The 25370-nt window shown below is 43.2% G+C and overlaps 1 protein-coding gene across 1 annotated transcript in view; it reads right to left on the bottom strand.

Moving 5' to 3' along the window:
- Positions 1-19457: 19457 nt before the first annotated feature.
- The window catches only part of Plek (pleckstrin), a 35507-nt gene continuing 29594 nt past the window's right edge, over positions 19458-25370 (bottom strand). The window contains exons 8-9 of the mRNA XM_059275418.1: positions 23119-23188; positions 19458-20810 (exon numbers count right to left, since the gene is read on the bottom strand). Coding sequence (XP_059131401.1) covers positions 20674-20810; positions 23119-23188 — 207 coding nt within the window. The 3' untranslated portion in view covers positions 19458-20673. The remainder of the gene's footprint in view (positions 20811-23118; positions 23189-25370) is intronic.

Here is a 25370-nt window from a genome sequence, read left to right as displayed (position 1 = left end):
GTTACATACATGTAAATATATAAATGCAACCTGCTGAGTCCATTCAATGTTGCTTCTATGTATGTTTTTAGGGCTGACCACTTGGTATTGGATAACCACTTAAGGGGTTCATCCCTAGGGAAGCCTCATTCTCCCTCCCTCAGCAGTCGTCAACACCTGTAGTTCCTCACCTAGGGGGTGGTCCTTGTGAAATTCTCCTTTTTCATATTGACATGTCAACTGCTGCAGTAATTGCTCAGGTCTTTTTCAGGCCACCACATCGCTGAGATTTCACGGGTGCTGTTTTCCTGTCCTGTGTAGAAAATACAAACTCACAGTGGATGTCCTGGTCCTCTGGATCTTACAGCCTTACCATTCCCCCTTCCATGATGTTCCCTGAGCCTTAGGTACAGGGTTGTGTCTTAGATCAATCAGTTGGTGTTGAGCACTCCTTGGCCAGTTGATCTCTGTATTTTGACTGGCTGTGACTTGCTTTAACAGTCTCCATCTGCTGCAAAAAAAAAAAAAAAAGTTTCTTTGAAGAGGGGTGAGAGCTGCAGTTAATCTGTGGGTATCGGGATATGTATTTAGGATGTAGTTAGAAATTACACCAGTTTAGAAAAAATGGACGTGATACACTTTTCTCCAGGTCCCATGGTACCGCCAGCCATGGGTAGTTGGCTAGGACCACCGAACCAGACATGGATTCTCTCCTATTAAGCAGGCCATAAGTCCAATCGTGTTGGACCAAGCTTTTAGTTACCACCAAGACAGGATACCTTGCTGTGCTGGTCATTGTTGTGATTACTGGCATCACATCTGGGTAGGACTTCTGAATGTTTTCTCCCTTGGAAGTTTGCATAGCACTTTCTAGCACTTGAAGAACTAATCCTGAGGGATGGGGCTTCCAGGTCAGATCCTGCTCAATTCCTCCAAGTCCTATGTCCAAAGTGTGAGGTGTCTTCAGCAATGTGGACTTACCTTTGAATTCTGGGAGACAGCCAAGAGAAACCACAGTAGCCTGTAGCACGAATTGTTAGAAGGTCTTATTAATAAAATCAAACCCGAAGCCAAGTATTGGGTTAAAGCTAGAAGATCAGAGAAGCAGAACAAGCCACAGCTTCCTCACCTCACCAATTCCTCAGCTGATCCTATTTCCTCAGACTGGAAGCCTCTGAGTCCTCACCCAAATGAATCTCAGCCAAACTGCTGCTCAAAAGCCTAAAAGCTTAACCAGGCTCTAGTTTCTGGTCCTCACTCCTTATATAGCTTTCTGCTTCCTACCATCACTTCCTGGGATTAAAGGCGTGTGTCACCATGCCTGGCTGTTTCCAGTGTGGCTTTGAACTCACAGAGATCTGGATGGCTCTCTGCCTTCGGAATGCTAGGATTAAAATCTAGTGGCTGTTCTGTTCTCTGACCCCAGATAAGTTTATTAGGGTTCACAATATTTTGGGGAACACAATATCACCACAATAGCCTATATTATTTGGCAGTCTCTTGGACTCTCCTGACCAACAACAAAGAAGGTTTCTTATGCTTGGTCCTGGGATTTTGTTGGACCACCCATAATGGCATAACTTCCTGTGTGTGTGTGTGTGTGTGTGTGTGTGTGTGTGTGTGTGTATGTACACATATGTATGTTATGTGTAATTTTGTACATAAAATCATAGGATTTGTGTGGTTCCCTATGGTTTTTTCAAATATCCTTAGTATTATGCATCCCTCCCTTCTCCTCCCCACCCCTTGTTTGCCCATTTCCTCCTTCACAGCACCTGCGACCTGCTATAATAGTAAGGTATTGAGGAGGATGAGAGTATGCTATGTAACGTATGAAATGTCATAAGGAGACATTGTTTTGTACAATTAATAAAATGAAAAAATATACATAGGGTTTATGAAAGTACCTTTATTAGGGCCAAAATAAACTTTATCCATTTTCTCTTCTACTTGTAAATCAGAGAAGAAAAAAAGATCTTTCAAAAACCTAGTCCTCCAGACTAGCTCTAAAGCACAGGGCATCATCTTTGAGATGGTATTTAATCTGCTGCCAGCAGAGGGAACAATATTTCAACTGAAACCCAAAGTGCTTGACCGAAAGCTGAGAGTTCCTCGTTCTAGCCACGTTTGCAGAAGAAAGTATCAGCTATTTTAAAGTTTTCATTGTAGATTCCACAAGATGGAGCATCAGGTAAAGGTGCTCACAACACACAACAATGGAAGAGGAGAACTACCTCCACAAAGCTGTCCCCTGACTCTGCGCATGCCATGGTGTAGGCACGCACGTTCACACACACACCCATACACACACACACATATTCACACACACACACACACACACAAATAATAATAATAATAATAATAATAATAATAATAATAATAATAATAAATTTTTTCTCATTGCTTCACTTTATTTTTGTAATATGGATTGGGAAATAATATACTTTATTCAAAAACTGGTTTAAACATCTGTGGGAACAACAGCAACAAAAATACTCATTTTCTTTCACCTAAATGAAAGCCAGGAGTTTAGAGGAGAGGCTGAGCATGCTGGGAAGGAGCCGCTCGTTAGCATCAGGACAACTGTAATACCCGAATCTATCCCTTGTGAGGAAAGGTACTGTATTCAGACACACAAATGCTTCTCAAACCTGATGGTAAACACTGAAAAATGTTTTCTCAAAAGTGTGAATAGCTTTATTCTCCCAGATGGAGGAAAGCTACCAAGGCGTTGCAGATGCATTATCAGGGGTGATGTTTTGATACTAGTCCCTTCCAGAGATCTTTTCCTTTTTTAGGAAAGCAGACCTGATATCTGCTTTTTCTCATTTACTAGTAAATCATGTTTTGATTACTAAAAATTCCATTTGTAACTTTGAACATTTATACTCTTGATAAAAAAAAAAAATACTGCAGTAACTTCAAGTTGTCACAAAAACCTGTGTCCAAAACTACATTTAAAGGTGAGTATGCCACAGGAATATCTTAACTAAGGCATTTATAGCAACTAGCAATGGGAAGCTTCCTGGTCAAACGAGTGTAGCTTAAAAATTAAGTTTACTTGTAGAGATTATAATTACATCATTTCCTCCTTTCCCCCTCCACACTGTCCCACGTGCCCCCCTTGTTTTCTTTAAAATTCATGACCTTTTTTCTTTAATTGTTGTGACATATACATGTATGTTTGTATACTGGTAGCAAAAGACCATGGGAGTGTACAGCAGTGACAACTGGAGTTCAGAAGGTCGACCTATCAGAACTAAGGGTTCTGTTAGAGGAAACCATCACCCAAGGCGTTATGGAATTACTGCCTTTTGAATGAACTGGCTGTCTCTTGTTGTAAACTTCTTGTGCAATAACAGCTATGAGTCTCCCCATTTACCATGCATTTCCATGTTACATGTACATGTGATTTCATGATCGCATCTCAATCTTGGGCATAACTTTCCCTATACATTTGGGGTAATTGGACAACTGTCCCCAGCTGTGTTTATTTTCATTAACATATATCTGGGCAGGGCCATTCTCTGGACAAAGTATTTCAGCAAAGATACTTTTTTCCAAGGAAAAAACTGCACACAGGTAAACATTAGCTCATCTCACTCACAGATAGAGAAAAGAACCGCTAACAGTTAAATCCTCAACTCCTTACCTTCACCCCGGGTTATTTACACAAGACCCTAACTTAAGAGACTTACTGCTCACATTCCTGGGATGATGTTTTAGCCATTTGCTAGTTACTGAGTTAAGGCAGTTACTTCCCACTGACCCTAGGAGATTGCCATCAAGGCCAGGCAGGTGATAGGTGCCAAGCTTCTTTCTTTCCTCCTCAGCCAGGTGCTATTCCTAGATTCCCTAATTGATCTCAGCCTTCAGTTGACCCTACCAGAGAACTCCCCTTAGTCACTCCCCTTTTGGGTTGTAATTGGAAGCTGACATTTATTGCTTTATGTGTGGCTCCTTGTCACCTCTCTCTGTGACCCTGAAAACTTCAAGCATTGCTTTGCCAAAGAATTACTATTTGTGTATATATACTAGTTTCCCAACAGCACTTGGGGAATTGATTGAGAAGAACAAGATGAGGATGGAGATGGAAAGAACTAGATAGAAATGAGAGAACAGCAGAAGGGACTGAGAAGATCTAAGAATGAGAACAGGAAAGAAACTGTGTAGATAGAATTTACTTAGAAGAATAAAACGAAGGGACTAAAGAACTCAGTGCACTTAGATTCATTTTATATCCCTCAGATTAGAATCCTTAGTCACTTGTAGCATCTGTTGTGGACCCTAGGAGAAAGCTCCTCAGGACAGGCACCTGAAGAGACTTCGTTAAGATGTGGGAGAGGCCAAAGGAGTCCATTGCTGAGGTGCAGCCTCTGTTGCAGTAGAAGCTCCGGGACTGAAGGGGTCGTGGAAAGAAGCTGAGGCTTGGCTCCGTGTGGCAGAGTGGGAGTCCTCAACGAGAGCTCAAGAGAGGCTGTTGATGAAGGTACAACCCAGTTACATTAAAGACCCCAGCATTCTGGCGATGCCAATACCATGGCATGACTTAAATGAGGTACTAGTTTCCCGCAGGTGGTAGCACTGCTTAGGAAGGCTGCGAAGCCTTTAGAATGAGGGACCTAGTTTGAAGAAAGTAAGTTGCTTGGGGTAGGCTTTCGAAGGGTGGACCTGAGCCCTGGTTCCGGCCCACTGTCTGTTTCCTGCTCCACCACTATGTGAACAGTCCATGTCATACACTCCCCACTGCCGTATATTGAGCTGCCTTTCCCATTATGATGGATTGAAACTCTCTGAAACCAGGATCCAAAACCAATCTCCCCTTCCTTATATTGACTGCTCTCTGCCAGGTATTGTGGTCACAAAAAAAAAAAAAAAAAAATGCAAGTAACATAGAAAGTATCCTCGACCTCCGCAGAAGTCTTCAAATTGGAGAAAGGGAGGCAGATGAGTTAAACCAGAGAAGTGGTATCAATTGGCTATCACTGGCTACGAAATTGGAAGGGGTCGTGTTAGGGTTCTCTAGAAGGACAGAAGTGATAAAATGAATTTATATTAAGAAGGGATTTATTGGATTGGATTACACAATAAGATCCAGGTAATTCAACAACAGCTGTTTCACACTGGAGCATCCAGGAATCCAGCAATTGCTCAATTCACAAGGATAGGTGTCTCAGCGGTCCTAATCTGGCAAGAAAGGCCTGGAGGATTCTGAAAGACCTCTGGGAGAGATTCTGGAAGAGTCTTCAGTCAATATCGGGACCCTAAGAAGCTAGTTCTAACATCAGTGAAGGAATTCAGCGACAGTAGCATGGCTGGGCTTGTCAGCAAGAGTGAGGACAAGAAGGCACAGCTTTGCTTCTTCCATGTCCTTCCGTCTGGGCTGCCGCTAGAGGGCGCCGCCCACACTTAAGGTGGATATTTACATTTCAAAAGATTTTGTTGTTGTTGTTGTTGTTTGGTTTTTCAAGACAGGGTTTCTCTGTGTTGTTTTGGTGCCTGTCCTGGATCTCACTCTGTAAACCAGGCTGGCCTCAAACTCACAGAGATCCGCCTGGTTCTGCCTCCCGAGTGCTGGGATTAAAGAAGTGCATATAATTTTACCCCAAAAAAGTTCTTCATGGCAGTGCCCAGAAGCTTGCATTTTAGTTGATTCCAGGTCTGGTCAAGTTGACAACCAAGACTGGCCATCTCAGGGACCTTCTAGTCAAGGAATGAGGGCAGATTCGATAAACTTTAGAAGGTAAGAAAATGAATTCTGCCCTAGCACTCCATCAAGGAATGTAGCCGAGCTCATACCTTGAGACCCAGTTCAGACTAACAATCTCCAAAGCTATAAGATAGTAGATTTATATCATTGTAAGCCACAAACTGTGGTAATTTCTTAAAAGAACAATAGAAGAGAGGGGACAGAGCCAAGATGGCCATGGCACACACACCTCCTCTGACAGGCTAGAGGTGGAGACTAGCTCTGGGTATCCTGCAACAGGCCACAGCAGCCATTAGGGGCTTGGTGCATGGATGAGAGATGCCACTGCCAAGCCAGTACCCCCTCCCACCTCGCCTGTGAAACCCAAGCCTGAGCCACAGTGCTGCCCTGCTTCGAGAAGTTTACAGAGCCTGTATATCTCTAGAACAACTTTTAAAAAAAGGCAGCCTTGATGGGAGGATGCTTTTAAAAAGTGGTTTCACAAAATTGGAAGGAAAGACAGTGGAGCAGATAGATGTGCTTGGCTGAGAAGGAGAAACTAGAGATGTGGTGGGGAACGATATGAGAGAGATACAGGAGAGCATGGCCCAGCGGACCAAGAACACGGCATTAATGAATGCCAGCCTGTAGCATGGAACCACCGCTGCTGCTCACCCTGTTGGAAGGAGAGCCCAGGCCAGGGTGCTGCCTGATGCCCACGGTGGGGGGGGGGGATGGCAGTTGGGGAGATGGGGGGAATAGAAGGTGGGATGTTGAGGGCATCAAAGACAGAGAGGACAGGATGGGGCCACTGCAGCAATGGCTCAGCTGCTCCCCCTGCTGGGAAGAATGGGTTCCAGGCACTGCCCACAAGCTACAAACACAATGGTGAGCCTCTGGGCAGCCAGTGCCATAGGCAGGTACGTGTGTGGTGGCTTGAAGCTGGAGCTGATCCTGCTTTCGGATGCCCTGCTCAACCGAAAAATCACCCTGACTCTGGGCAACAGTAGGCTATCCAAGACGAGTCTGGGCCATGGTCCAGTAGTTATGGTGTTTCAGAAACCAGAGACCTTGAGCTGGACCAGTGACCCTTTGCAATGCGTTTTTGAATGTAAAGCTAAACAAAAAAATATACTATGTGGCATGTGTAGTTTGCCATGTCACTTTGATGAATAAATATGCAATGGAAAAGTGGGAAAGATGGAGGAATGGAGCAGTGGGCATGTAGTGGAGAGAGGCAGAACTAGAGATTTGACAGAGGTGATAGGTATGGGAGAAGGCTGTGATGGATGGGAGAACATGCCGTTGCCAAGTAGGGCTGGCAGGGTGGTGTGCAGCAGCCTGGGGCTTTTGTAGGCACTGCCCCTGAACATGTTTCCCAGCCACATGATCCCCCTGGCTCTGAGCAAATCCAGCATGTCTGAGATGAAGAACAGTTCGTTTTCAGGATTTGGCCTCTTTGAAAGACCTCCAAGCTCTATGCTGCCCCCGAGACCATGTTGGTATCTCTGATCCACACTACAGCCAGGAAATGTGCTGGTATTTGTGGTCTATGCTGCTGCCCCAGGCTGTGTTGATGCTCAAGGTCCATACAGATGTCCATGCTCTGTACTGTCACCAGAGGCCATGTTGAGGTCCACTGTCCATGCTGCCATGTTGGTGTCCTGGGTCCTGCTGTAGCCAGGGACCATGTAGATGACTGTGGTCTGTGCTCCTGCAGAAGGTCATGTCAATGTCCATGGTTCGTATTACCACCGATGACAATGTGGATGTCCATGATCTGTGCTGCCACCTGAAACCATGTTATCTCCATGGGCTGTATTGTCGCTTGGAACCAGTTGATGTGCATGGTCTGTGAAGCCACCTGAAGCCACATTGATGTCTGTGGTCCATGCTGCTGCCAAGAGACATGTTGGTGTCCGTGATACTGCTACAGCCAGGGGCCATGTAGACATCCATGGTTTAGATTGCCACTAGAGGTCATGTTGATGTCTATGGTCTATGATGCTGTCAGGGTCCATGTTGATATGTGTGGCCTGTACTGCCACCTGAGCCCATGCTGCTGCCAAGAGCCATGTTGGTGTTCATGATCCTGCTCAGCCAGGACCGGTGTGCTTGTCTGTGGTCTGTGCTCCTTTCTGCAGGAGGTCCATGGTCCATGTTATCACTGAAGGCTATGTGGATGTCTGTGGTCTGTGCTGCCACCTGAATCCATGTTGATGTCTATAGCCTGTACTGCCACCAAAGGCCATGATGGTGTCCGTGGTCTATGGAAGTCCATAATCCCTGCTGCCACGGACTGTAAAGTACAAGGAAGCTCTCTTTTGCAGTGGTGGTGACAACTGCAGACTCAAAATTGAGAATGAGAGACATAGAAGCCTTCTGTGATAACCTCTCTCCCCTACAACCCCCTCAAAAAAGAAACAATGGGGAGCCATTGAAGAAAACTTTAAAATTGGGATCCTGGAGTGTAGCTTTTCACAGCTTCTGGCTTCTGGCAGGGGTGGGATGGAAAAGGACTCAGTTTGCTTTTTTTTTTTTTTTTTTTTGGTTTTTCGAGACAGCGTTTCTCTGTGTAGCTTTGCGCCTTTACTGGATCTCACTCTGTAGCTCAGGCTGGCCTCGAACTCACAGAGATCCACCTGGCTCTGCCTCCCGAGTGCTGGGATTAAAGGCGTGTGCCACCACCGCCCGTCCAGTTTGCTTTAAGTGGCTGGCCACTGGGAGCTTGACCATGCTCCAGTGACTACATGGGCAACAGAAATTGAAGTTGTTGTTTTTTTCTTTTTCTTTTCTTCTTCTCTTCTTTGGAGGAGGTCACAAGGGAGCAGGTGGGTGGACCTGGGAACTCTGGGAAGTGAATGTGATCAGGGTGCACTGTGTGAAAATTGCAAATAATCAATAAAAATATTATATTGTTAAAAAAAGAGCAATAGAAAACTAATACAATAAATTTTGTAGAAAGTATATAATTAAATATAAATATACTAATCTTATGTGAGCAGCTTTAATTTTTGCCTTTTGTATATTAATCCACAGATAGATCCAACTTCTAGCTCATTCTATGGAAAATACACAAGGTGCTCTCCTACACTTTCCCAGGTCACAACCCCTAAAAGAAAAAGAGGTATTTATATTTGCTTACATATAATGCTTTGACAATAAGTGTGTGGGACTTTCCCTCACATTAAGTAATCCTGTAGATACCGTCTGTGTCCTACAATTATGAACCAAGAGTTAATGTAGGCTCCACGAACTAAGGGTACAATCTCACAAGAACATGTTACAAAGCCCAGGAAAGTGGTTTCTGTACAAATGCCAGTTTATTATAACGGCATTCATCCAAGAACACTCAGATGGAGAGATGCCTAGGGCAAGGGAGAGGGCCTATGTGCTTCCACACTGTTGACACAGAAAATACAACTTTTACCTTCAAGGGAATAAAAGTTTAGAGCTTACTCTACAGTAAAATATGACTGACCATGGCTTAGGAATATAGACTGAGGCAACCTCAGGGTTCTTACATGAATTTTCACTGTATCAGAACAAAGTCATAAATCAAGGCGTTTTTCAGATATTGGTAGAAACATCAAATAGTTTATGAGGATTACAGCAAAGTAGAGAAATCTCTGTTGTAGGCACTGGATTTTGTCTGAGGACATTCTTAGACTTTTAAACTCATAGACACCAGAGGTCTTTTCAGAAGGCGATTTGATAGGCACAGCATGTCTATTTAGCAAAACAATAGTAATAGCCCCCCTGGTAGGGCCTATGTCCTCTCCAGACACAGGCATTTGACCAAGTAGAGTACTAAACATGAATTTTCTCCTCTGGAGTGGGCCTCAGATCCAATCTGAAAGCATTGATTACACCCCTAATGGTCATGTCACTACTGCATTAATAAATACTTACTGCCCGTACAGCTCTTTGTTTACTTTCTGTTTTAATATAAGATCTTATTAAGTTTCCCATCTGACTCCTGAATTTTATGAAAATTAATGTGTTTGGCCAATAAGGACACCCCCTTGTTAATGTGCAAGTTATATCTTCTTACTGCTATAACAAAATGTCTGTCAGAAACAACTTAGAATAAGGATTTATTTTTAGTTCACAAATTCAAGGGTTTCAATCCACCATGGACACTGAGGGTGGTGAACCAGGACAGGATACATTATAGCATATAGGAATCAATGCAGGGTAATAATAAGTAGAGGCCAAGATATAGTTCCCCAAAGACACACCCACATAGACCTACTTCCTCCAACTTGCAGAGTTATACCATCTCCCCATAGTCTTGAATCCACCATGAGTTAAGTTATCCATTTATTTAGTCAGAGCTATCATGAACTAATTATTTCTAAAAATCCCCCCTACAGACATACTTATAGATGTGCTAAACTGATCCCTTATGCATTAGGCATCTCTCAATTTCGTCAAGCTGACATTATTAACCATTACAGTTCACCAACATTGGAATCCATGGCACAAGCAATGGAACAGTTGGAGATGAGCCAAGGTTTGGAAGATAAGCAGCATTAACTATTTAAGGGACCTTCATTTCATATGAGGTTTGGGGCTAAAATAGATAAAGTAGATAGGAGTATGGTTGTGGGGTAGGGAAGCCCATTTGGAGGCTCTTGAAATGATTCCAGACAATAAATGGTAGGGTTCTTATCTAAACGCAGAAGTGTGAATCTATAAGAAGGATGATCTTAACATTTATTAAGAACAGGTAACTGGTGAGCTAGGCAGAGGCTCAAGGAGATGTGATTGAAGGATTCACTAGACAGAAAGTTAAACCCATTTTATGGGTCTATTTCCTCATTTTCTTTTCCCAGCTAGAATAACTCTCTAAATAGATATTATAGTATATGGACTCTTTGTCTATAGATTGAGCACTGTGAAAGAGAAATCTGTAGCTAGAATCAGAGTCTGTTCTTGTGAGGACAAAACATTCAGAATGGAATGTAGCCAACTTATCAAATGACTTGTTGATCTCCTTGAAGAATGCCACACGATGCTCAGCACTGGTCTTCACTGCTCACATGCTGGATACACAGAGGTGGCAATATCTTAATCAGCCGTGGAAAGTAGAAGCCAATGCCGTTGTCCCTGTATGTGGCCTCTATATCCACCACTGTGGCCATCCCATTCATGTGTCCTTTGTGCTAGTGCTGTGGTAATTGCAGACAAGGTCCACCTCACACAACAGGCCAAGTGATTTGGGGGTGGAAGCTTCTGGGAATACTAGGATATGACACACACATCTTCACACTTTACACCCACTCCCAAATGTCCATCCATATGCTTCTTCCCTAGAACCCCTTGGCTCTGATCCCTCTGTCTTTTTTCCTCACAAGACCCTGAACAAGCAGAGAGACAATTCACTAGTGTTCATGAGTCCATAGATATATCATCACCTTGGTTCACTTCTCCACCTGATGTACTGCTCAAACCTCTGCTGGGGAAGGTGGTCCTTTGCTATTCTTCCTAGGGCAAGTGTTGTTAGATTTTCATTGAAGTTTCCTCACCCAGTCTCTACTTCCTTGCACTTTTGTGTATTTTAGTAATGTCCTTTCCCCTTCTCAATAAGTTTCTTTCATACCTTATCCTGTCTCAGGATCAGCTTCTCGAAGAATCCAGCTGACATGTAGAGAAGTGACATTGAGCAGAAGTGTGGAAGAGCAAGGTGCACATGTAGACTGAGGCTTTACATGGAATGTTGTGGTAATTATTTTATTCAAGGGGGCAGGTGATAAGAAAACAGGGAGGTGAACTCAGAATGAGGGGGGATGAAAGGGCTAGTTCTCCCCTAACCTTGAGATTTTTTGGAAAATTTGTGATGTGTCCAGACTTCCCATGGAAAGCTGTGCAGGCACAGTATCATTTTATTTGAGTGCTTGGGGGGAAGAACAGCCCTATAAGGCTGGAGAGTTCTTGCTACAGGGAATATTAAATAGACAGTAGATTAAAATCATACACCCAGGAAGCATGTGAGGAGAGTGAAAACAAAACAAAATGCCAACTAAAAATTCAAAATCTGGCTGTGAAGTCCATCTCTGTTATCCTGGTTGTAGAATCTTGGCCAGTCAGATTCACCTTGATGATCCTCAGTATCCTCATCTGTTCAACCATAATAAAGATGGTTTAGTGTGAGTTTGAAATAAAGCAACACTTATAACAACATATTTGATATGGTCCCTGGTCCAGGCTACATACCCTATAAATGGCTGTTCACAAATCTCAGGAAACATGTCTTTCCTCAAGTAATAATAACAAGGGGTATTTTCCCCAAGAAGACTTGCTAGCAATTCTGTGCCCACCCAAACTATACCAACTTTACCCTTGAAAACAAACCATCCATCCCACAAGATAACTCCAACACTGGATCAACACTCCCACACATCAGGGAAGACAAATGATTCCTAAGAAGGCAGACTGGAAGCTGAGCATGGTGGCCCACGCCTCTAATCCCAGCATTCAGAAGGCAGAGGCAGGCAGATCTCTGTAAGTTTGAGGCTAGCCTGGTCTACAGAATGAGTTTCAGGACAGGCTCTAAAGCTACACATAGAAACCCTGTCTCAAAAAAGAAAAAAGAAAAAGAAGGTAGACTGGGTCCCTCACTATTCTCTCACACATAGATACAGCATTGTTGTATTTCAAGTGCGATCTATAGCTAAACTTTGGAAAAGAGCATATTTACCAAATGCGTAAGTATGTAGTGTTTTTACCCTACGTGTGCCTGCTGCCTGATACATTAATGCTGAGCACTTAGGGTCGTATTCTCCAGTGCTCTTATAAATCTGTGCCTGTGCCACAGAGTGTGAAGGATCTCAAGGTTGTTTAGCTTCTATTCAAGTGCCGTTGGAGGAAACTCACATTTACATCCTCGATTTGGGGGCTTATATTCACAACTGTGTTAGAGCAACAGCAATTATATTGGTGCTATAAGCACATGTAACAAAGAGAAAAACGACACTAGTAAAAAGTATGAGACCCCAGTAGATTCTTGTAATTTTACCTCAGAACTTGGACTTTTGGCTGTATTGCTTTTCAGCTACCCATATCTAAGTATCTACACCTTATTCCCCTTGGCTAAGATCTCAGCTTCCATTCTCCAAACAGCAATTCGAGGTCAGGGATGTCTCTTATTACCTTCAAATTCAGCATAGCTCTGCAATCAATCTACAGATACTCAGTTCTCCACTAGAAGAGGCATCTTTCCCTTGGTTCTTCCCATTTCCTTGAACCTACCATCTACTTAAACGAGTCAAAGCATGTCATATGTAAGAAGACAACCCCTCAGTCCTATATGCTACCACTCCATATAGAAATAGGATGAGAAGCTGATGAATGATGCATTTAAGAAACAACGGTGACTTAGACCAAACAAGGTACTCCTGTGGATGTAAGGAGTCCCCACTTCGAATATATATTGGTGGTAGTCTTCATAGGATGTACTAAGAAATCCACATTTCTCCATCTTCCTTCTTCAGCAAATAGTTCCACTTTTATCCAATACTCTGGGTAATATGTAAGAATCACCCTCCATTTGTCTTTCTCTTTATTCATTCCTCTCACATGACTCAGTATGTCTTGTTAATGAGAGTACCACCAATATGTGTTCCAATGGGACCCTTTCTTACATATGCAGGACTACCTTTTCTGGCCTAAGTCACAGTTGTTTCTTGAGTGAATTATTCATCAGCTTCTCATCATATTTCCAGCTTCACCTTTTACCCTCTGCAGTCTATTCTTCATGCAGTGGCCAAAGAGAATTTGAAAGGCCAGCCAGATAAGAGAAGAAGGCACACTGCCAGCCATCTGGGTCAGTCACTGAGACAAGAAATAAGTGAGTAAGCCAGGCCCTGAGTCTTCTGCTCTTACACTGCCTCAGGTGTAACCCACAGATAGAACAACCGGAATGTTATTTCCCTTGTCTGTTAAGACACTGACAATAAAGCAAAGCTCCACAGTGACAGGACGTGCCACTTTGACATGTCATGACATGACATAACATGCCACTTCTGACACTCAACTGGACCCTTAACAGGATGGTAAAATGTTTCTGATCATTCTGTTTATAGTTGTTGGACTTGAAGACACAGAATCTAAAAAAAAGTAGGTGTTTGGTGAGATGCCAAAGACTAAGGTCACGAGTTCATTTCTGCCCCCTTGCTTCTTACGAGGTGAACGAACCAGCATAGTTAGGGTGTTAGTGATGCAACCGTAACTGCAAACTACGTCGTCATAAAACACAGCACTTGTCCCTGCTCACCGTGTCTCCAGTGTGGTTGCATGCCACAGTCACGATTTCCACATCCCCGCTTTAGGAAATTGCCGGACTAAGAGTGCAATGACTATGAGAAGCAGCATTATTTTGTTTATTGTGCTTTATCCTCATATCATGATGCAAAGTAGTGTCTTCATCTCAATGTTACAGGTTCATATGCAGGGATGGGGGAGATTTGGCCTGTTTGATGACTGTAAGTTATGAACTCCCTGCTATGGTGAAAACAGAAAAATTCAGGATCATTTAAAAGATTCTGCTTCCCAGTTGATGTGCAGTTAGAAATGTGTTACTGGGAGGACTGTATTCACCCACACCTGAGCACAAGCAGAGGACATCCCTTAGTACCAGAGCTCACCATCCCACCCACCTTGCTGACTTCTTTCTGGTCTTTCTTGAGCTTGGTCGGCATCATGAGTCTTTACACATCTGGCAGTCTGTTTCCTCTGAACTGCCATTCAGAGGGAACTTCTACAGTTAAAAGAAACTAAACAAAAACTAACTGACCTGAATTCCCAAATAAAAGAACTCTTTTCTGAATTCTGATTTCAAAATAAAGAAGCAATCACACAAGGTATGGCAATCTGAGAAGTTTCAGGTATAGGCTGTCTTAAAAAACAACTTTTTTGGTGGTGTTAGGGATTGAACCCAGGGCCTTAGACTTGATATACAAGTGTTTTATCACCGACTCACACACACAGCCCCAGAAAACCACTTCCTTCTACATTTACCCGTGCCCTGTGTAGTAAGGAGGACCATTTCTACTGTGGCAAGGTCCTTAGTTGGTAAAGAGAGCCTCAAATGTCTTCACACAGTCCTTATGCAGTCAGTAGCCTAGGCTCACAGCTTTAGGAAGGCTGTCAAGCTAAAAGCAATGGTGGGTGGGGGCATCTGATAAATGTTTGAAAAGCAAGACGTCTCAGTCTGAACACCACACTTCCAAAGCATCCTGGTTTGTGCACGTCTAATCGCCAGATACTTCCTGCCTCACCAAAGATGAGGGATGGTGCTTTCTATCCTGCTGGCTTCCCCTAAGCCATGCCCTTAAGAATGCCAAGTGTGATGTGGGAGGGTTGGCAAGAAAATTTGGGGGCAACTACTCATGCTGACCCCAAATACAAAGCCTCTTGACGCACAAATGGCATTTACAATGCACAACCTCGCAAGTACTCATATTCCTGTGTACCTGTGACACTAAGGCAGCCATGCAGACGGGGGTTTTCATTCCTCTCAAACATTTTCTCCTTCCTTTGTGCTTCCTTCTGCTCACTTCTTTCTATCCTCTTCCTCATTCCCAAATACCCACTGGTCTCTTTTCTATCACTATAGACTAGTGCGCATTTTCTAGGATTTCATGCCATTATGATTATACAGGATGTACTTTTTTTTTTGTCAACAAGCCTACTTGTTTTGACATTTACCCATGTGGTACGTACCAAGAGGTTACTTCTTTTTTATTGCTGTGGGATGTTTCATTGTATGAATATATACAGTTTGCTTTTCTACTAACTATTTTGAATATCTGGGTCATTTCCTTGTTTTGACAAGCACAAATGATAAACCCTCATAAAGGTTGTGTATGGACATACGCTTTTATTTCTCTTGGATGTAGATCAAGGAGGGAGAAGATAGTGTAAACTTAATGGTTTAAGTCTCCCTCGGGCTGTTCTTCAAAGGGACTGTACCATTGTACTGTACCATTGTACTCTCCCTGCACTATGTAAAGGCTCAGGTTTTCCATCCTTGTCAAAACCCAGCAAGTTACTCTTTATTAGCCAATGCAACCCACCAAGTCTACAGTGCTGCCTTATTGTGAGCTCGGTTAGCATTTCCCCAGTGGCTAATGATGCCATGTTTCGTTTTGTTTTTCATGTATTTATTTGCCAGTCACACATCTTTGGACAAGTTCCCCTTATGTTATTATACTTGGATTTTTATCCATGAAGCAGGTTTTTCCTATATATGTGTGTGAATATTTTTTGCTGTTCATCCTCAGAGTGAAGTTCAAAACAGTTTTAAGTACACACATGAGTACACAATGGATGTGTGTATAAATACATCCTAATCTGTCCAGAAAAAAAATGTTTTGCAAGAATATGTCACAGAGTAGAATCCACAGAAACCTCAAAACCAGAGTCCATGGTGTGGAGCCTCTTGCTTAGCTATTATCTGGCCCTAGAGGTTTCCCTTTAGGCAACGGAAAACCCAGACCCCAGAAGAGTCAGGGCCTGGCTGTGTGCTAACAGGAAATGCTGCTGTGGCTGATAGGACAGGAGCCAGGGCGCAGTTAATAGCGTTCCTATGGAAACAAGATAGGTACCCAAAGCTGGAAAGAGCCAAGTATATCCACTACAGGACAGTGAGCTTAAATGCATGGATTCAGAAGTCAGGCAAGCTGGGCTTTGAATCTCCTCTGACTATAGGCCCGGCGATGTTGAGCAAGTTTTGTACAGAAACGTTCAATAAAAGAATTCTAGGCAATTCTGATATAGATTTAAAAAACTGGAAGCCATTGCCCACTAGCTTAGATTACCACGAAAGCCTTCTATGGAAGATGCGTGAAAGGAAGGGAAGTGAGGGTAGTGGGTCCACACATGCCAGGTTGATTAGGCAAGTTCCTTCACTTGGTCCTAATAGCAACCCCAATTTTATTTTAGCAACAAAGAGACTGCCACAGCTTGAATTGAGTGTTCCCCAAAGGGCCATGTGGCTAAGGCTTGGGCTCCCATCTTAGGGGACAGAAGAATCTGTAAGAGGACTAACAGAAGATCATCTAGTCGCTGGAAGCATGCTCTTGGAGAGGACTTGAGGGCCTGCAAATCTTCCTCTCCTTTTCTTGTCTGTTTCCAGCCACACCCACAACCAGAACCTGCTAGTAGGAGATTGTCACCGCGAGCCCCACACTAGAGGCCAGCCAACCGTGGGTGAAAACTGTGAGCCAAAAGAAACCTTTCTGTCTCTAAGTTGATGTATTTGAGGCATTTGTTACAGTGATGAAGCGCTGGCTAACACAGAAGCCACTTGTAAGAGAGGCTGTGCTTACACTAAGTCACGGCTTGCATCCCAGCCCCGACCCCAGGCCCTGGCAGTGCCTTCCCCACACACTACCAAGCCCTCCCACAAACATACCTGCGCCCTTCCCCTCAGGACAGCTCCTCCCTTCTGCTTGGTCTCCTCCAGGGACTTCTAAATTTTGTTTCCTTTGCGCTGAAACGGGCCGAACTCAGCGAGGGTATAATTTCACACTGTTTATTTTTAAGCACGTTTTAACATTTTTGAACTTCCTCATTTACTTTCTTTTTCCACTGCCCTTTCCTCTACTTCTCCTAACACTTCCTGCATGGTTGTTAAACCCTGTGTTTAGCGAACACGAAATTAAATCTGAAAACACTGTGCAATTACTTTTCCATTTTCTTTTTGCCCTAAAGGTTGTGGACAGAGGTGTTTCCGTCACTCTTCAAAGAGTCCAAAGGCGGCGGCCCAAACCTCTGTTTAGCTCTCGTTAGTGTCTCCTGACAAGCACTGGATGACTACTGATGTCTTCATTCGAAGTTCCTCATTCTGTCTTGAAAGTCACTCGCTATGGTGCAGTTTTAGCCACTGAGTAGTGTGTGTGTGTGTGTGTGTGTGTGTGTGTGTGTGTGTGTATGTGTGTGTGTGTGTGTGTGTGTGTGTGTGTAAAACTAAACATTGATCCTTGAATCAGTGCTGCAGTCTATGCTATAAGATTTAAACATTTTGTCTCCCAGAGCGTGTTTTAGTTTTTAGAATGATGTTTTATTTGTCTGACTCACTATTAGTCATATAAAGCGAGAAGATGGTTACCTCCTTTCGTTATCTTTTCTTCTTTCCTTGTTTCAGTGATTTTTAGGCATGGTCTCACCATGTGGCCTAGACTAACCCGGAACTCACGATCCTCCTGCCACGACCTCACAAGCTCGGGATCTACACGTCCACACCACCACACCTGGCTTGGGTATTATTTCCTAATTCCTCTACGGTTTGTAACCAAACAACCTGCTTTCCCCTCCCTTTAAGTTGGAAAACCGAGTAAAAGACCTGCTCAGTCTTTCTTGCCAGCTTCAGCTGTCCTGCCAGAAGAATCCCGAGCCTCCACACCCTCACACACACCGGGGGAGGGCAGTGGCTATCTTGACCGAGCTCAAGTCATGTCTGTTATCTTTATCATCATGTCCAACTGGATCTGAGCTTCATGTGTAAGCCCAAAAGTGGTTCAGACAGGAATAGCACATTTCCCTATTCCCTGATTAACCGCTTTGTCAGGGACGGCTTCTCCCCGAGAAAAGGCTCTTGCTTACATTAGGAAACATTGACAATGTCACAGGCCTCTGTGCACACCTGCATTTCAGTGCAACTGAAATCTCATGGGAAAACAGTCACTAGGTCCAGCGGAGTTGAACTTGCAGCCTGCTTAGCAGCCCTAAGGAAGGGAACCGCTATGTGTACTTCATGGGTCCCTTCATTTGTCTGAGGATTGTAGTTGAGGTGGTACATGTTAAAAACAAGAAGTACGCTCTGCCTTATCCTTAAACCTCATCTTCAGTGTGGGTATGCTTCTATTACACCCTACAGTAAACTGACTTTTCAAAAAAGATTTATTTTTGCTTTATGTGTGTGAGTGCTTGCCTATATGCACGCATGTATTCCACATGTCTGCAGTTCCTTTGGAGGCCAGAAAAAGGTGTTGGATCCCCAGGAACTGGAATTACAGACAGCGGTGAGTCACTGTGTGGACCTGGGAACTGAACCCCGGTCCTTTGCAATAGCAGCAAGTGCTCTTAACTGCTGAGCCATGTCTTCAGTCCCTGACTTCTGCTTTGTTTTAAATGACAAGTGTTTGCAAATGATTTGAGAAATAAAATAAAACCCTACTTAGAAAATGAAAGTAAATTGCATAAAGGGAGAACAGTTAAAGAGAGGCAATCACACCCAAAAGACACTGAGCTAAATCTTATGTATTTCAAAACATAAGGCTGACTCTATATTGATAATTATTTGAAGACTGACTGTAAATAAACTGTTGTGTGTATTCTACAAAGACAATGTGCTGAAGAGTCGAAGAAAGGGATAGTCCTTTGCCTCTTGGCCATTGATAAAATAACCTGGGAATAAGCAGAGCCTCACAACTGGTGCAGGGGAATTGACAGCATGCAAGAGACTCAATAGGATCAGCAAGAATGTTCTCCTTTCTATACTGGGACCACAGCATTAAACCTGGAATTATGGAAATATTCCCAGGGTGGCAAGATGACAGTGTTTGAGAGCACTGACTGTTCTTCCAGAGGACCTGGGCTCAATTCCAGCACCCACATGGGGCCTCAATCACCCACAACTCCAGCAGAAGGATATTCAGCGCCATCTTCTGGCCTCAACAGGAACCAAGCATGGCACATGGTGCGCACACATACATGCAAGCAAAACACCCATGCACATAAATATTATTATTTTTTATTAATTTTTAAAAAAGAAAAACACTCTTTTACATGAATACTTTGTTTCATACTTTGGAACAGAAGTAATTAGTGATTAGTCAGAGTGAAAAGTTACAAACGAGCTTCCATTTTGAACAGGACCAGGAAGCTCTCAGAGCCCAAATGGAAGCTGCGTGCACTTCAGACTAGGGAACTACGTGGTATTGAGAAGGGGAGGTTTGTAGGATCTCCATGACTTTGACAGCCTGCACCACAAGCTCTGCATAGATTCCAGGCCCTCAGTACTGACACTGCATAGGTCTGTCATCTGTTCAGCTTGCCTTGCAGCCCAGTCCTGTCCACTCTCTGCAGATGAGTGACACACTAGCCAGACAGCTGCCCGGGCCCCTCACACATTCAAGGACCCCACAGGAACCACTTTTCCGTAAACCTCAAGAGAAACTCAAGGGCTTGGGGTCACCTTCTAGTTATGAGAAGTGATGCATAATGCTCTCAGAAAAACACAAGGGAGACTTCCAGACCTTAATGTAAGCATCTGCAGCACCTGGAAGACCCTCGGCTGGCTGTGGCTTCCTTGAGTCCATTTCTCAGGAAATACTACAGCAAAGGCTGTGGAAAGTCCCTGAAGACAGAAAGCTGCTCTTGAGAAGTGTCTGAGTGAGCAGACTAGAAAGCAAGCATACTGCCTCATTACTTCACATAATCTCAGCCAAGAGCGACAGCTAAATGACCAGGGAACAAAGAATCACTCAGTGTTCTCAGTACACCTTGGTAACAGTTTCAAAGACAGGCGATGTCTAAGACCTGGCACATGTGATGAGAGCTGAGAGCCACAACTTGGCCCCAAAAGGATGCCAGCAGGACAATTGGAGACAATTTCACTTCTATGGGTATTATAATCAGAGGACATTATGTATTTATTTGCTATTTGGCTTTTTTTTTTTCAACTAGCAAGGACCTCAGAGATATCCTAGTCCATGCCTTCATTTTCCACACGAGGCCCCAAGGCCTGGAAAGCCTGTGTCACCTCCTCCTCTCATAGTTCGTTATATGGCTTGTGAGACAGACGGGGTAGAGAGACTAGAGTGAGTGCATGGTGCAGGTAACATCATGTGGCACACGGTTCGTTACATGGAGACAAACACTTCTCACTCCTACTTTTTTCTGGTAGAATTGTCATGGGCGTGGACAAGTCATGGACTGGGCTTATTTATCCACACAAGTGCTTCCCTCAGGAGGGGATGATGACTGGAACATTGTCCTTACTTCCCAGTCCGTGAAGCCGCTTGGATAGCCTTGATCCACTCAGTACGCTCCTTGGGAGTGGCCGCCTGCAAGTAATAATGAACTTCGTCTGCTGTGATGATCTCAAACAGGTTCTCGTCATCGCTCTTCTTGCCTGATGAGAGAGAAAACACAATAACATGTGGGCGCCAGAAACTCACCAGCCTACATCCTTCCCCAAGGCATGAAATGGTCCTCAGTGTCCTGAGAAAACTCTGCATTCGTATTCATTACCTAAGGGTACATTCAGTATTTGTAAAGACAGCTATGTAGTATGATCATTAAGAAACATGTAAAATACTCAAAGAGAAACATTTTCTTTCATAATGTGTAAGGAAGCTAAATTTCTTGCCTTTGCACACAGATAGTATCTATTGAGTACCTTTGTTTTGCTCATAATATAAGCTAAGAGCTAATCTCAATATACATTATATTAAAGTGCACATATATTTTTATCCACAAGTGTGCATATATAATGAACCCAAGCCAGATCTAACACTAGTCTTGTAAATATAGTATAAACTAAGAGCTAAGTCTGAGCTCCTTATGAAAAATGAAAAGGCAAATAAACCCAAAATGTGAAGATGAAGCCAGAGTGATCATATGGTGTGCTCCCTTTTAAATGGCATGTCTTCATTTGAGTCAAGATAAAATATCAAGACGTGAGTATCAAGACAGACAAGCACACATCAAGTAAATTATTGTGTAGAGATGCTTGTTGAAATTTGATAATTGTTACATACATTTCTCTATAATTTTGTGTTCAAAAATATGATTTTTTTATAACAACACAGAAAAAAATAGTCTGATAAATGACAGGGGAAAAAAAGAAAGAAAACAGGATTTGGGATGTGAAAAGTACATCTCCAGTGATTCTGTGTGTCCTCTGCAGCTGACAAGGCAGTGAAGCCAAATGGTTAAACCATGTGTCAATCATAGGCATGCGAGTACAAAGGTACAGAAACCATCTGGTGCAGCCCCTTATTTTCAGAGCAGGAACTGAGATCCATCAGGATGGCATGCTCACAGTGTACTGTGTGGCAGACTAATGTTGCATAAACTGGACATGCAGGACCCATAGGAAGGGTGACTCATAGTGACCACTGAATTTTGCAAGGCAAGATAGTCCTTCAGGTTCCTGCCTCACAGAAGAAATTGCCAGACATTCTACAGGACACAGAGAGAAGTGACTGAGAGACTCTAGACCTATAGGCTGAATACGGATGCCCCAACATTGCAGAGGAACTTGGGGTGACTGTCCAGGCAGGCAGTTGTTTCTGTCATTCTAGATTTTTGGAAGTTGCTTACAATGATCTTCCTGTTTACTTAGGTAATATTATATCCTTCTGAGATCTTTGATGTAGTTGAAGACTAGATAGTTACAATTATAGTTTTCCTCAGTCATGGTAAAAGATAAATTAGATATGAAACTTTAGACTCACAAATACAGGATAGATGATAGACTGTTTTCTTTAATTTTGCCAAATACAAATAGACTAGATATTGTAACTAATTCTTGCTTGCTAACTGTTCTATTATATATAATTTTACTATGTTAAAGTTAAAATCTTCCTTTTTGATTAGACAGAAAAGGGAGAGTGCTGTGGAATATCGTTCTGTATGCTGTGAATGTGTGTTGCTCTGATTGGTTGATAAATAAAATGCTGACTGGCCAGTAGCCAGGAAGGAAGTATAGGCAGGATAAGTAGACAAGGAGAATTCTGGGAAGAGGAAAGCTGAGTTGGAAGTCACCAGCCAGACACAGAGGAACCAAGATGATAAGGCAGAACTGAAAAAAGGTACCAAGCCACATGGCTAAACATAGATAAGAATTAAGGGTTAATTTAAGTGTAAGAGCTAGTCAATAATAAGCCTGAGCTAATGGCTGAGCAGTTATAATTAATAAAAGCCTCTGTGTGTTTACTTGGGGGATGCAAATGAGAGAGATTTGTCCCAACCACCAGCCAGCCGGGACACAGGAAAACTTCCAACTACAGACTGAGATGCACAGACCTAGCAGACTGTACCCAGGTATTCTTCCCACTAAGCATTTTGACTCATTTATAGTTACTCTGTTTATTGCAGAACATTTCCCTATATGGATAAGTACATGATCTTCTTTAAGGAAACCGGCAGCATCAGGAGATGCTGCCATCCAGCTTTTCATGGAAGCCAGGTTGGAGATGATGGATTTTTCTAGCATTGTTCAGTGAAACACGCAAGGAATCCACAAATTTACCCCTATTTCCAAAGTTCTGAAAGGCAGGCCAGTTCTTTGGAAGGAATGACACTCCCCCTGAAGTTTTCAGACAGTAAATTTATACATGCTTGTGCCTCATGACCGATTGATTAGCTCAATATGCACAGGTGTAGAGTAGCAGTAGACACATTTCCCCCCCACACACACAGAAATTCATTCTTACCATCGGGATTGCTCTCCACTGATGTCACCACACAGCCTCTCAGGTGAATTGCTCCCAGGGGATCTTCACCCTAGAAGAGAGAAGGGCAGCGGTGTCTCCACTGTACACAGTGTTGACTTGCCTCATCCTCTTGCTGCAGACACACAGGCTCAGTCAGGTACATGTCAGGTAAGAGCAGAGGGAGATGAAAGAAAATCCTTTTCAGAACGTCTACCCTCCCCTACAAGCTGCATGAGAAGATGCAAGCCAATTGGGAACTCAGATCTGGAGGGAAAGCGTCAGGGAGGTGGAGATGCTCAGGTTATTATGTCCCTCTGAAGAACTGCCTGCTCTTGTCTTTGACATAGCATTTTAGCGCTCACAGGACTAAGCCAAAGAACACCGAGTGTGAGCAGAGCAAGCCCTCAATCCCGACAGCTGACACGAGCTTTTCTTTACTTCCAAGTCAGATCTTTCCGTTGAGGGAAAAGCTTCTTCTTTGCTGGACCTAGAGTGATTGTCCAGTTGTCCTGGAAGATGAATTATCTTGTCTTGTATATTAGACCATGTGTTGCTACAAAAATATCAAATATTGCTTTGGGGTGATATGGTGGACTAAAAGCTGCTTTTTGCAACCTAGTAAAGGGGAAAATTAGAATAAGGAAAAAAATAGACCTTACTCTGACAGCAAAGGAGAGGGAGAGCTTTGAAAATTCACAGCAGTAGTGACAGAACAAGTAAAGAGGGAAGAGAAAAGTATAGGAGACACAAGTGGATGAGGTGAAATCCAAGCCTTACTCAAGGGCCAAGGAGATGGCCCAGCAGCTAGGAGAGCTTTCTGCACTTGTATGAGAACCAAGGTTTTGATCTCAGCACAAATACAACACCTACATATGTTCCACGCACACCTATAATGCAAACCCATGGAGACAGGAGGATTGCTAGGGCTTCTTAGCTTCCAGCCCAGGCAGAAAATCACAACAAAACTGAATTCTAGTTTCAGGGAGAGAACTCATCTCAAAGAAATAAATCGAAGACTGATAGAGGAACATCTGACATCTATCCTCTGGTCTCGACACACATGTTTACAGTCATGTACACCTGTACACATATGTCTATATGTCTATAGAGTGCACAGGCACATGCGCGCGCATGCACACACACACACACACACACACACACACACACACACACACACACAAGCCTTGTCCAAAAGTACTTTGTTTTCTCCGATGTGGGCAGTAATACCCTCTACTGTAGGCTGCTCAATAAGAAAATCCCATAGTACAACCAACATGTAAGCCAAGAAATGCACAGATCATAGCACAGAAACAAAGCAGTATGACTCCTCCAAGAGACCATAATAACTCCTCACCAACTGAATTCAGAGATGCTGAAGTAGATTCAATGTTGGATGAAGACTTACTAGTGAAATGATTAATGACCTCAGATAGTTTACACACAAGCAGGTGAATTCAATGTAAGACTGGGGAAGAAATTCAGTCACATAAAGGAAACAGCAGAAAAATGGAAAACCAACAATGTAGATTGAAGAGTGACAAAGGAGGATGTTGAGAAACAACAACAACAAAAAAAACAGAGATGTTGAAAATGTAAATCCAAACCAACTAAGTGAAAATTAGAGCACCAAGTACCACCAATGGGTTTGACCAAGAAAATAAAATATATCAAGGATGGGGGAGAAGACTGGGGACTGCGACATCCAAACATCAATTAATATAAATAAATAAACAAACAAACAGAGCACAGTGCCCAAGAACTCCAGGATACAATCATAAGACCAATCCGAAGAATCCAAGGAGCAGAGAGAGATGTGATAGAAACCAAAGATAGATTATCTATTTGATGAAATCACAGCAGAAAGTTGCACAAACCTAGAGAAAGGAAAAAGCATACAAACACAACAGGCATTTATGATTAAAAATTGACATGCCCAGAGAAGAAACTTCCCACAACATATTATAGTCACAATAGTAACAAAACAGAGCAAAGAAACAGTATTAAAAGCTGGAAGGGAGGTGCAAGTATGTCTGTAGTGGGGTGTGGAGTCCTGTGGGAATGTTGGTGAGTGGCATAGCTGGGCCACATGGCGGTTCTCTTTTTAATTATTTGAGAAAACTCCATGCTGATTTCCATGGCGGCTGGACTAGTGTGTACTCCCATCAGCCTTGAATTGAAGTTCCTTTCCTCTATAGCCACTCTGAGTGGAGTGAGGTGGTGTCTCAAAGAAGTTCTATAATGACAAGGGCTGT

The sequence above is a fragment of the Peromyscus eremicus genome, chromosome 10 (genome assembly GCF_949786415.1).
Source record: "Peromyscus eremicus chromosome 10, PerEre_H2_v1, whole genome shotgun sequence".
Classification (NCBI taxonomy): Eukaryota; Metazoa; Chordata; class Mammalia; order Rodentia; family Cricetidae; genus Peromyscus; species Peromyscus eremicus.
The sequence above is the reverse complement of the archived record's forward strand: the minus strand, read 5'-3'. Positions and strand labels throughout refer to the sequence as shown.